The 13,914-nt window shown below is 43.8% G+C and overlaps 1 protein-coding gene across 2 annotated transcripts in view; it reads right to left on the reverse strand.

The window, feature by feature from the left end:
* Window positions 1–13,914, reverse strand: part of ano3 (anoctamin 3) — an 89,908-nt gene that overhangs the window by 55,635 nt on the left and 20,359 nt on the right. For both annotated transcript variants that reach the window (XM_073813380.1, XM_073813381.1), the window contains exons 2-4: window positions 11,988–12,185; window positions 2,040–2,170; window positions 1,737–1,892 (exon numbers count right to left, since the gene is read on the reverse strand). In XM_073813380.1, the coding sequence (XP_073669481.1) occupies window positions 1,737–1,892; window positions 2,040–2,170; window positions 11,988–12,185 (485 nt within the window). The remainder of the gene's footprint in view (window positions 1–1,736; window positions 1,893–2,039; window positions 2,171–11,987; window positions 12,186–13,914) is intronic.

Below are 13,914 nucleotides of genomic sequence, written 5' to 3' on the forward strand. Positions count from 1 at the left end.
ACTGTGTGTTTCTATTTCTATGTAAAGTGACCTTGGGTTTGAGAAAGGCGCTATATAAAATAAACATATTATTATTATTATTATTATTATTATGTGCTATAGAGATCCTGTGGTTGACGTCAGGCAACCTAATTATGCCATTTTGGCGGACAATCAAGAGAGCGCCAGAGTGACTTTAGCATTGATATTAATAATGGTTGAAGAAAAATTATAAATCATACTCACTTAAAGAAAAAAATGCAGCTTAAAGTTAAAACAACTTGGTTTTGCAAGTCAATTCAACCTACTATTTTAAGTTTTGACCTGTGATAAGTAAAATAACTTTAATTCGTTAAAGTAGAATAAAAAATATATGTTGATTTGACAAAAACGCATGCAGTGTTTTACAGTGCTGTTTAGACCTTACAAACATGACTATTTTAACATGATGGACAGCTGCTATAAGTGTTGTATAAGGGGTTTTATGTTTAATAGTAACCCTAAAATGACATAAGAAAAAAAACTTGGCTAATATAGACTTAGTTTATTGCATTGGTTAGATTTTGTCCATTTGAACCCCTCCAGGCTTTTGTAGGCTTTTAAAGAGTGGGAGTATACGAGGGAAGTTTTAGATATCAGGATACTGCAGGTTAGGAAAGCTATCCGTTTCTTTATTGATACACATTAAAAGCTCCCCAGGGGCATTATAATAATCTGTTATGTTTAGTCTATTAAGTTTTGCTATGTACATGACTATGTCTTTTGAATAAAGTGCGCAGTGAACTCTATTGCCTTGAAACTCAAGCTGGCCCATTCATTTCATATTCGCTCCCGGATGATCCTGGCCTGCCAAAATGGCGATGTAAACAGAATGTGTCACGTGACACCTGGAGCTCTATTTCCACCTCAACATCTGCTGTTCAGTGATTCTCTTTTTTTAAGGTAGGGCTCTACGCTAACTTTACATTTTAGGACCACAGACAACTTAAGATATTTTTAGAGACAACGTAATATGCCATTATATAACAGGAACAAATGGGGGAAGGCATGAAAAACTAAGCGTATCATTTATGCCAGAATTCAGGAAAATGGTGAGAGACATGACAAAAATTTTTATCCAAAGTGATTTACAAATGAGAGTTTTTAACATTTTTAAATATTTAGAGCTCAATTTTGTAGCTCAAGATTTCACTCTCTTCCGGAAACGCACTGATTTTGTACAAAATGCATCGATTTGTAAAGCTCTGTGTCCCTGATTGGCCAGCTAATTTGTGCGCTGTGATTGGCCTGAATACCTCTGACATCAGCCAAAAAAATGTGAAGCTCTTTACCATGTTTGAAAGATTCGGTCATAATGCAATACTAACTTACAGTACAGGCTATTAGTCCAGGCGGGAGGAATTATGATAATGTCGGTCTTTACTACATCACCAATCCCAGGAAGTAAACTGTTGCCTACAATCCTTGTGTTTGTTGTAGTCCAAGAAAAGAGATTTACGTTGGAAACGATAACTCACGTCATCTTGGGGTTGGTACCTTTTGCATATCTTTAACATGTACTAATACACACTTACACACTAATGGAAATGTTAAAACATGAATCGGACCATAGGACCACCTAAATGTTTTTATCATGGTTGCACACGGTTATTTTCAGTCGTGAATGCGAGCAAAATGGTCGCACTGCAGAGCCCACAGTAGTCGGGCCAAACAATTGACCCTTAAAAATATACAGAAAGAAAAATCTCATTCTATACCTCCTTTTCCAGCATTATACCCTCTGCCCGCAGATTCCTCTCAAATGTGCACCTCTTCTCCACCTGAGGACTGGATTTCTTATATACTAAGATGTAGTCGATGCGTTTCTTCCCATCTCGAAACATCAGTCCAGAAGGGTTGTCCAGGTTGTTCCCCTTAAAACAATCATGTTGTTTATATAAATGATGCTGAAAGTTGACTTTTCATCTTTAGTTTACCTTTATATTTGTGACTTTGAAGTGAGTTTGTAATTTATTGTCACATATAGAGTTAGCACAGCAGATGTGAATAAGTTGTTATACCTGTATGGATTCTGTACGGGCCTCTAGTTTTCCTCTGGACATCGGCTTTTTCTGGACAAGGAGCACCTCGTCTGTTTTAGGCTCAAAATCCCCAACCTCTCTCTCTTCCGTACAAACATCCTGACCCGTGTCTGCTCAGGACAGACATGCAGCATTTGTTTATGAGGATATTATACCATATTTTCCGGACTACCTAAGTCGCATTTATTTAACATTAAAATTATTTCACAAAATGCAAGCCCAAGAACATACATTTAATTTGGAAAGGCAAGTTATTCAACTAAACAATAGCACAGAACAGCCTACACAGTCTCACGGAAGTTCGTACATTTTTTATTCTTTTTTTGCCAAATTCCACTTTGGCGTGCAAATGATACGCCAGTCCTTCCCATTCACTTAAACGACGCATCTTTTTTTGTCGTTTTATTTATTGGTTTCTCAATTTTTTCTGTTTTTAAAACATTTTCCCCTTAAGAAGGTTATTTAATCTACAGGTTTCTCCATGTTTTTGTCTATTTAAGCCATGGTCACTTGGAGTTGGGGTTAGAATTGGGGTTTGGGTTAGGATGTCATTTTTATATAACAAAAAGTTGTTCTAATCCTAAACCCAAGCGAAAATGGTAAAAAAAATAGCAACAAAAAAAATTGAGAAAACAATAGGGATGCACTGAAATGAAAATTCTTGGCCGAAACCTGAAAAAGAGGAAAAGCAAGGCCGAAAAACCGAAACTGAAACACTGAAAGAAATTATTATGCCAATTGTTGGTACAATTGCATTTATGGCTATCACTGTGTATTAACTTTTTATAAGCACAGACTGGTTTCTGACTGTAATCTATACATACACTTAAGACATAAACAAATGTTTTATTAGAAAAAGAATACTGTGGAGATCATTTTGTGCTCTGTCAATATGAGAATGATTTTATGTTCGCTTGTTTTTTTGAACACGTCTCTCTCCTGTGTGCACTATTGAGGGCACTTAAACACGCGTGCACACATAGACTGAGGACAAATCCCAATCAGTCGCAGCATAAACAGTCACTAAAAACATTACGTTGTTTTTCATTGCTTTATTTGCCAAATGTATGTTTATAGACTACAGAGAGACATTAGCGCGACTCTCTCTAAAGTTTACAAATCAAGCGTTCTGATCTTTGAAGGACACATTCAACCACATGTGCCTCTCTGTGTACAGAAAGCTGCTCTTAGCAGCTTAGCGCCTTTTTGCAGTTAAATGCGTCCACACTGCATTCAGACAAGCACGTGCAGGTCGCGTTTCTGTTTGCGTCGTCAAAACATTTCGGCTGTATTGTTTCTGTGATAAAAGTATTTCGGCCGAAAATTGAAAATGCTCTTTTGGGCCATTTTTGGCCGAAAATTTCCGGTGGCCGAATATTCGGTGCATTCCTAGAAACCAATAAATAAAACAACAAAAAAAAAGATGCGCTGTTAAAGTGAATGGGAAGGACTGGCGTATCATATGCACAACAAAGTGGAATTTGGCATAAGAATTGCAAGATTTTTACACTTCGTGCTATTTATACGCAACTCCGTGAGACTGGGTTTTAATATCACGAATTTCCGCTTTTTTGTGATTGTATAACAAATTTCTGTTTTTGTGTGAGTATCACGTGCTTACCCAACTGCTTTTTCCTATTTTCAAACCATTTTCGCTTCGGTTTAGGGTTAGATTTGGTGTTTGCATTAGAATGTCACTTTGTGTATTGGTTTATACAAATTTTTCTGATTTATGTTTTTATATGTCGCCGGCATTAGGGTTAGAGTTGGGTTTGGGTAAGGATGTCATTTTATGTAAATCTAACCCTAAACCGAAGCAACAATGGTAAGAAAATAGGACAAAACAGTTGAGTAACCAATACGTGATAATCACACGAAAACAGAAATTCGTTATACAATCATGAAAAAACGCGGAAATTCGTGATAATATCACGAAAAAAGAATTAAAAATTTACGTGACTATATAACAAAATTTCGTGAGACTGGGTTGGAACAGCAGGCTGAATAGGTGTCCATACATGTTAAAGTAACATTAACAGTTATTCAGCTAACACACTAGCATACAAAACATACCTGGAAGGCTGAATATGCTACATTAACATAACAAAGCTAAAGAAGCAGCATAGCGGACTCTCGCGGCTGTAGACGTAATGTTGTCTCTTGGTTCATGTTAGTCAGTATGAATAAATTTTGACATATACTGTAAGTCGCACCTGACAGGACCAGCCAAAGCATGAAAAAAAGTGTGACTTATTGTCCAGAAAATACGGTAGTAGTAACCAAAGTTGGCAGTTTAAATCTTAAGCTTTAAGTGTGTAGAACAATGTGTTAATTGCTTCTCAGTTTGCATTTTACATATGTGGACATTCTGATCAAAATATGTGGTCCCCATGCCCTTAAACTATTTACAGTGATACTGAACTTTTAATTCATATGTAATTTGATCAAATGTAACTTAGGCCTATGGGAAAATTGTTGTTGTTGTAGTTTTGAGCCAAAACCGAAATTCTGGATGCATACGGCCGAAAACAAAATTCGAAAATTACCTTTAAAGAATATATTGTAAAACTTTTTAGATAATTGCATTAATATTAGACTTTATGAATCTAAGTAAAAAAAAAACATAAAACAAACCAATAAAATAATCAAAAAAAAATTTAAGTAACACACCAAAATTGGACAAAAATAGAGCAATACTAAATATTTTTTAATTAGTCCTGGCAAAATTCTTATTGTTATTACTTTAATTGCATACTATCCCTTTCATTCATACAGTATGCTTTTTTGTTTTTGTATATTGTTTATTCCTAGTATTTTTCTGGTTTAGCCTTTACTTCATATTCATTTACATTGTATTGTCCTTATAGTTTAAAATGCATAATGCAATGTCGTCTCGGTTACTATCGTAACCTCGGTTCCCTGAGAAACGGGAACGAGACATTGCGTCAGTAGCTGACGCTATGGGAGAGGTCCCCCTCTCTTCCGATTCTGAAGCTTTTTTATAGAACAACGCCAGTGTACTGGCTAATGCCTGTCATGACGACGTATAGAGGCGTGGCTTTCGCCGCTATATAACGACCGTCTCTAAGGCATATCGACAGATCATTTCGACTGAACAACAGAAGAGCTGATCTGAGCAGTGACACGGCAGCTTACGCAATGTCTCGTTCCCGTTTCTCAGGGAACCGAGGTTACGATAGTAACCGAGACGTTCCCTTTCGAGAACGGTCTCTCGACATTGCGTCAGTAGCTGACGCTATGGGAGACTGTATAGAACCGCGCCGTGAGAACAGCAAAGAGCAGCCCCAGTGGAGTTTACTCAAACCCATGCACCACAGCGCTTAGCAGTAGCACATAACACAGTCCTAGCCCAGTCGGCGTAAGCCCAGTCAGCGTGAAAAAGACTGGATGCCTCTAGGGACCCAATCAGAAACTCGCCCTGACCCAGGGCAGAGTACATACAGACACAGCCAGCATATAGATCTTATCGCTGCACTACCCAGGGCAGCAGATAAGCACAATGCAACAAAAGACCAAACGTTCAGGCTTAGCACAACGCAAGCTATAGCAAGCATACCTGCATTCGGCATCTGCTGGCGTAGCATAAGATGCACATCAGGATAGCTAGTGTGAAAGAAACGAAGATGAAGTGAATACAGCTCCATACCTCGACATCAGCAGTAACACAGTAGTACTGGCAACATGCGGTACACACTGTGAATACACATTAACCACGCGACTGCTGACACACACCACAACCTGAGACCGGAGGCGATGTGTCGCCCTCCCTCAGCACCCAATCAAGCAGCTGACTGCAAGATGGGGCGAGAGTAACTCACCGAGAGAGCTCGGAAAGCCCCAGCAAATGCATCCACATCCAAAGCAATATCCTCTATTTACAAAGAGTCTGCTCCAAACACTGCCGCTGTGGCACAAAGAGCTGCTCAGACTGCCGTGTCGGGGTCGAGCACTCAGATGAACATATAAAGCCTAGCCGGGCATAGCTCATTTAGAGCCATAATAGAAGGCAGATTTTAACCGGCTGCGCTCTAACAGCGCTGCGGTTGGATTGAGGCACCTAATCCCTAACTGGTAAACATAAGGGGAGCGAGGTGACCGCTTCACTCACTTAATTCTAATACCCGATGGTGCCCAGCCACTGCGTGCCCAGAGGCATTGTGCAAAACGCCACAGGAGCAGTGGCAAAACCCTCGAGGTAGATAGCCTGTATCGCGGCCAACTACCCGCTGTTGTAAAGGTAGAACACTCGACACGGAACACCGTACCGGGTCATATGCATTCACTTCACACCCTTATGTGTACAGCATAAGAGGGGTGCTGAGTAGAAAGGGCTCGCGACTCTCGTATGCGTCTCAAAGCACAACACGACCGAGTCTAAACCATCACATAACACCCCCACAAACAGAGTGTACAGCGTGCTGGAGTGCCCTTACAGAACCGCAGCTGATTCGGTCAGCTCGGGGACCTGAATAACTGATCCTCTCCCCAGTTCCGCGCTTACCGGCAGCAGAACCCAACTGGGGCACACAACTGCTGGCGCTTGGCCAAGCATAATGTGTTCCCTACGGGAGTGCAACTGGAAGAAGCACAAAGAGGTATTCTCTCCTTGTTGTGCACAGATCCAGTAAGCCCGAACCAAACTCAAATCAGCTTACACCCTCAGCCACATCCGTGCCGCATCTGTGGCGGGCGGGACATGAGATACCAAATGGGGAACAGATAGGCGAGCGGCTCCCAACACCTGACCACTTAACAGTGTCAAAGGGGGGTCAGGGCAACATGAGGCATACTAGGGGCGTCCGCCGCCAGCACAATAGTGCCCCGGGTGGAACAGCTCAGAGCAAACACACAACTAGTGCGCGCTCCTGAGAGAGACGGGTTCGCATCGAGCCCGAGTCCGAACCACAACCAAGCACACAACATATAGCTGGCGTGCAGACTGTCCTCCTATGCCCACACACACAGAGAAAACCACTCAAGAAAAAGAGTGCTCCTGCAGCCGGTCGGCAATATCTAGGAGTATGAAGCACAGCTGCCCACTCTTAAATGAGAAAGCGCCGCAGCCAGTGAACATGTGCGTCCAAACAATACCATCATGAAGCACCACCATAAGTGCACTAAACCGTGCACTTAGGGCTTCGATCCCAACGGAACCATCGCCCTAGGCCGAGATAGTAGCAGCTATACAAGCCGCTCTAACCTACTCGTCAGGCACGTACTCCGATGCACAGTCACAATTGCTGGACCAGGTACCGGCGCACTGCACCGAAATTGTGACGTGACCACGCCAACTTGGGTGGTCTGACGTCAAATTAACACAGAATCCCGAAAAAAGTAAAAGGATTCAGCCAAACCCATACGGCTAGGAAAAAAGGGGGTAAACACTGCCGAATGATCGGAGTGTTGGGCCCCATAAGAACATGTCTAGCAATGGCTCGCCGCACGCATGCGGGTGCCCATTACATGCTGTCCGCTATATAAGAACCCACCGCTAAACACACGCATGTGGGGTGGGTCAGGGATGCTACGAACCCATGGCAGACTGAGCGAGGCATGTATGTGCCTGTAGCTACGGCTGAACCACAGAGGTTTATATGTCGGGCACGACCAGTCAAACCTGCCACCGCACACCACTTGGGAAGGCTGGATGCAGGATACAAACGTGGAAAGATTAGATTCCACGCATATAGGAACACTTAGCAACAGCTTGCCGCGCACACGCAGGGTGCCAGTTGCACACTGTGTTTGGGAAACTATGCTGCTGTGTAACGCAGGAGTGTGGGCAGAACGTCACCGTAGTGCAGGGACGTTATGAACTCCTGAACTGTACTGCACAGTGCGCAACGCGGACGTGCATGAACAATGTAGCGGAGCGATCCGCTATTGGGCACAGGATATGTGCTGTAGATACACAGAACTGTAGAAAGAGCCAGGGTCTGCAGCCGCTCGCTGTTGGACACAGCTGGATACAGAACTCAGCGGAAAGAGAGACATATTCTCATACACTGAAACACAAAGTAATGGCCAGTTACATACTGTGGAAAACCAAGTGGGTCTGCAGCAGCTCGGCGCTTGGACTGAGCTGTGCGCAAAACCCGAGCAGAAAGGAGTGACATCTCCTTATGCACTGAATACGTAGTAACGGCTCGCCGCGCGTGCGCCGGGTGCCAGTTACATACTGCGTGCTGTGAACTTGGATTACTTAACTGAAACGCACAGAGCGTAGCACCGCTGTGTATTAACAGAGAAGTGAGCGAACACTGTTGCGCACAGGCTTACGTGTATTGACACACATAGCCCGTGCATAAATGAGTGTAATCTTCTTATGCACTGAAACACATTTAAAGGGCTCGCCGCGCGTGCGCCGGGAGCCCGTTTCAAATTGTGTGCTGTGAACTTGAATTACTTAACTGAAATGCACAGAGCGTAGCACCGCTGTGTATTAACAGAGAAGTGAGTGAACACTGTTGCGCACAGGCTTACGTGTATTGATATACAGAGCCCATGCATAAATGAGTGTAATCTCCTTTTGCACTGAAACACATATAAACGGCTCGCCGCGCATGCGCCGGGAGCCCGTTACATATTGTGTGCTGTGAACTAGCCGTGAGGAATGCAGGGCAGAACGTCACCGGCTGTACAGTGACGCTGTGAACTCCCAAATTGTACTGCACAGTGCACAACGTGGACGTGCATGACAAAGTAGCGGAGTAATCTTCCGTAGGGCGTATGCATACGTGTTTAGGTACACAGTGTAAAACCATAACCACAAATAATCATGGCTATGACACCATTGTTTCAAACACCCATGGGTAGTATAGTAATTATGGCTTGGTGATATTAATCAATACACCATAAGACCATGAATACACTTTACTACAATTTCATAGGGGTAGGGTCTGCAGCCGTACGCTGCTTGACGGGACAGACCCAGCACTCGGAAAAAGGAGAGACATCTCCTTTAACACAGAAACACTTGCAACAGTTGGCACGCGCACGCAGGGTGCCAGTTACGCATGTTTTTGCGGGGTGACCGCTGTATATCACAGGCGCGTGAGGTAAAATATCGCCGAATTACGGGGACATTGTGTACTTCACCTACTTCATGCATTCTGCACCGACGTGCAGTACATGGCAGCAACCCGCTGCTGCACAGCTGGGGCATAACGCTTTAAAAATATGCATCCGTATCAGCTCGTACTAACTAGACACAGAGCGAGGAGAGAGAATATCTCTCTCCTCGATGCAAGACTACATAACAGTTACCCCCTTCGTTATGTAGCCCGTGTGACGGGCATATTTGCGAGTAGGGTTTAATGTTATGTATTAAACATCGGAAAGGATCGCTACGCTGGGCGAGGGATCCCACTCGATATAATTTAGCTTTTTTCTCTCCGTAGCGCGTGTGTAACGGGCACAACGAGAGCGAGGCCGGGCGCTATGCGCTGTGTTTGTCCGCAGGGGGTTATAAATCGTATATATTATACATATTGGTTCCCCACGTTCACATAGTGAACTGAATAAATGCTGCTTGAATCTACGACGGTCCGCTGTGTTTCAGCGGCCATCAGACGCAACACATCAGAGCCCAACAGCCAACACGAATTCCCGTCGTCACCCGGAACAGCCAGGGGGACGCGAAGAATTCCAGAGCATTGCTGCATGAACCACACACGCTGAGGGCAATGTTCACTCTCTATTCACGCTGTTTCGTAGCTGATAGCCAAGTTGCAACCAGACCCCTCACCGTATTACGTCACGCTCGACGGCATACGTAGCCTGAGCGCGCGCAAGGAAAGCATGTGCTTCGCAAGGCAAACCGCTATAAACAGGCTCATTTTTGTCCGAAACCCGTGAGAATCGGCCAAAGTGCGCTTTATTGTACAAGCAAGACACCAAAAAATGATGCTTACTGTAGTAAATAACAGTGAATAGCAGCGCTTGTACAGGCAAAACGACTTGTGAAAGGGTTTTGCAATGTACAAGGGGGCGCGCGCGCCGTGCTCGTCCACGACCGGCCCCGCTGAAATGAGGTCTGTCATGTCCGAGCAGCGACCGTAGCGCGCAGGGAAGCGGCCAAAGCACGCTGTGTTAACATAATACCGAGAAACCCCGGGATTTAGTTTATTGTGAATGTATTGTGCACACTGTGGCATATTCCGCACTGCATATGTGGGGAAGGGATGCTTATGCACGTCGCCGCCCCGCTTCCATAGCCTCGGCTCGGGGGAAGCTTATAGGGCGGGGTGTCTCGCACTGCTCGGTCTGCCCTTCACTGTCTGCAGCTCGTGTGTGACGAGCACATTCAAGAGCGGACTGAGAGCTGTGTGCTGAGACGGGTCGTCGACGCACCAGAGGTTTGGGGGCACTTGGTGTTCTCTCCAGGTTGGCTGCGACCCACCAGCGGCACGCTGGCGGCGGTGGTCCGCGGCCGAGAACACAGTCACGTGCGAAAACCTCCGGCGATTCTCTTCGCTTACCTGTTTTCTCGAGGAGCGAAGCAATATTTCCGCGTAAATGTCAGCCGGAACGCGTATAAGGGACGCGCCTACGTCCGTTACGGGTGCGATATTCAACGGCGACGCTTCAGTATCACGAAGTGAAGAGAAATGATCTGTCGATATGCCTTAGAGACGGTCGTTATATAGCGGCGAAAGCCACGCCTCTATACGTCGTCATGACAGGCATTAGCCAGTACACTGGCGTTGTTCTATAAAAAAGCTTCAGAATCGGAAGAGAGGGGGACCTCTCCCATAGCGTCAGCTACTGACGCAATGTCGAGAGACCGTTCTCGAAAGGGAACATAATCTTAACACATAATGATTGGATCTGATTTTTCACAAAGGTAACAGCCCTGTTCTATTTTCATGATGTTCTTGGTTCAGTTTCATTAACAGCAAGTACTGTCTGAACATCTACTAAAGACAATATGTCAACCATCTGTTTAGTATACACATGACGCCATTATACAGATTAAATTAGCTCACTAAACCCCTCATTTCCTATTCTACCATTGTTGACCTTATCAGAACAGGTGCATTTACTGAAAGATCTCCTGGCAGGAGAGTCATATGACAATCATGGCCATTATTGGGCAGTGCTGAACTCAAGGGAGAATGTATTGCTGTTCTTCAGAGGTTTTCAAGCAGCGTCAGCACTCAGAAATGATTACAGCATCTACAATAAGAACCCTTTGAGCAGCACTTGGATCAAGCATTTCTAGATACCTGTAGAGCTAATGAGGGTTAATGTCTGTGGCGATCAGCAGCAACCTCAGCGGAGAGAGACAGAGAACCATTATTAATGTTGATATAAGCACTAAATCTGTCTTGGCAGACGTGAATATCTTAGTCATTTTTAAAGGCCGTTTGCCAGAATGGCTCTACCCTAGTCTCATGTAAAATCTGCCCAAGGACCACCCAAGAGGCCACATGAGCGACACGAAAAGAAACGAATCAGGTTTGGCTTTGTTCCATGTCATGTTTAGGGGAGTGGAACGTCACCACAATAACAAACCATCACTCACAAACATCTCTAAAGTGTATAAAAAAATGGCAAACACGTTAAAATATCTTCAAGCTAAACTGTTTGACGTCTTTTCAAGACTTTATGTCGTGAACCGCGCAAACTTTCAAAAATGTGGTGTTTATTCGATCTTGATGTCACTAATGTAAACATGACAGCTTTTCCGTCGATCAGGCGGCTGTATGATGTTAAAGAACGCACCACACACGTATCGCATATAATTCAACCAGTCAGAAGATGACTCTGAATCTGCTGTGTTTAGTGTGCCATATGCATCAGACGTTCAGCCAACGGCCCGTGGGCGTAATGTCTGAGGCAGAGATTTGGCTCACCCAGGCCCCGGTTATGAGTATATCTGCTGTTCTGTGTGGTGGTGCTCACCGGTGGGAGGAGGTGTGATGTGTGTACAGGAGGCACTGATGCTGTTTGTGTATGTTTTGGGTTCAGGATTCAGAGGCACAGACAGGAAGTGGTTGAGGTTTTGAGGATGCGTCTGACTCTGAGCCAGACATGGCAAACTGCGGCGAGACGACTTCAGGGTCTTCTCCTTTAAAATCTCACTGATACTGTTGTGCATACCTGCAGTGAGAGAGAAAGAGAGAGAAATATAGTTAATCTGGATCTGATCCAAAGACTCTGTAATCTAATACCAGTTTACTCACTTATGTTATTAACTGCAAAGTATCATGATCACATCTAAATGGCATCCTACAGTTGCCAAATGAAATAACTTCTACAGTCAGATTTGCTTATTACTATCTCACAAGGTCAATAAAAACATTTACCTATTTCAAATATTTTAAAAACACATGCCAAATCTTGTGTACTACTTTGCACTGAATAAAAAAATCATCAGTATAACTTTATAAGTTGAAGCTGAAGTCAGTTTTTTGTGTGATTTTCACAGACGGGGTTTGTACCATGAAGCCGGTTTAGCTGGCTAGACAGGTAAAGCCCGGTGCACACTGTGAGATTTTAGCCACGATTTAGCTGTCTGGGACAAATTTTGAAATCCTGAAAGATTTCTGTAATCCTAGGCTAAAATCTGCCGTCTTTGATCGCTAGTTTGACATGTTCACAGACAGCCAATTAATGAACGTTGCAAAATAATCCTCCGACAAAATTGTGGCAGTGTCAGAAATTTTGTGAGACAATCCTGCTACAGTATGTGACATCTCCCTACGACAACCGGCAACTACCGGGCTTAAGTTAAGGATTAGTTTGTGCCAATCCTGGGTGTTGGGTACTGTGAAAATAGCTTAACTTTTTGTGGTGTTTGTCTATCTCCGGTCCTGTGACGTGCGAGCGCAACCTCACGTTATTACGTAATGCCGTGGAAAGGTCACGTGTTACATATATGAAACGCACATTTGCGGACGATTTTTAAACAATAAACTGACACAAAGACATTAATTAGTATCATTAGACATACATCAACGTCGGAACGGTCCTCTTTCTCCACACTTATAAACACTGGGCCGTAGGTTCGCATACAGTACATCATTTGTGGCGTTTCGGCGTGATGACGTATTGAGGTCTTGCTGGCGAATCACAGGGCCGGAGATAGACGAGAAGTTGTAGTTTAAAAGTGCATATTTTTTTTCTTCGTTCGTATCGTTTCGCCTCGTTTGGGATCGTTTTGAGTTTTCGTTGAAACTGCGATTTTAAACTGTTATGTGTTGGGGTCCATTTAAGTCCATTAAAAAGAGTAAAATCCTGGAATGTTTTTTTTTTTCAAAAAACATAATTTCTTCTCGACTGAACTAGTGATGAGCGAGTCACCCGAAACTCGAATCATTTAACCCGATCCCTAAAATGACTCGAGAACCATGAGTCCTTAGTGACCATTACACCCGAGTCAGTTGAGTCCTCTCAGATTTTGCATTAAAAATGAGAAATTGTATCAAACACAAAGCTCTTCAAATGTTTACAACAGAATTACAACAAATAACTCTACATAAGCTGCCATAGGTTCTATAACTTGCAACAACGAGTTAATTTACATCACCAAATGTCGACTGGGGGTACCGAGTGAACCAAAAGCTGCTATTCCGGATCATTATTTCTTGCAGCTCCGAGTCCGAGTACAAAGGGATGCGTGCGCGCGACAATGAGTTGGTCGGCGGCTCGGGGATTCACACAGAGAGTGACTCAACTCATGGAGCTTGAATCCTGGGCTAGGAGAAACAAGCCTTGCTCGTGTTGTTAACCCACTGACTCATGTAGGCTAATCTGTTGAAATATTTGACTGGCACAATGTTTTGGGTAGAAGCTGCAAATGTTTAACATTTTTAAATACGAGGACGAC

Source organism: Paramisgurnus dabryanus, chromosome 23, assembly GCF_030506205.2.
Source record: "Paramisgurnus dabryanus chromosome 23, PD_genome_1.1, whole genome shotgun sequence".
Classification (NCBI taxonomy): Eukaryota; Metazoa; Chordata; class Actinopteri; order Cypriniformes; family Cobitidae; genus Paramisgurnus; species Paramisgurnus dabryanus.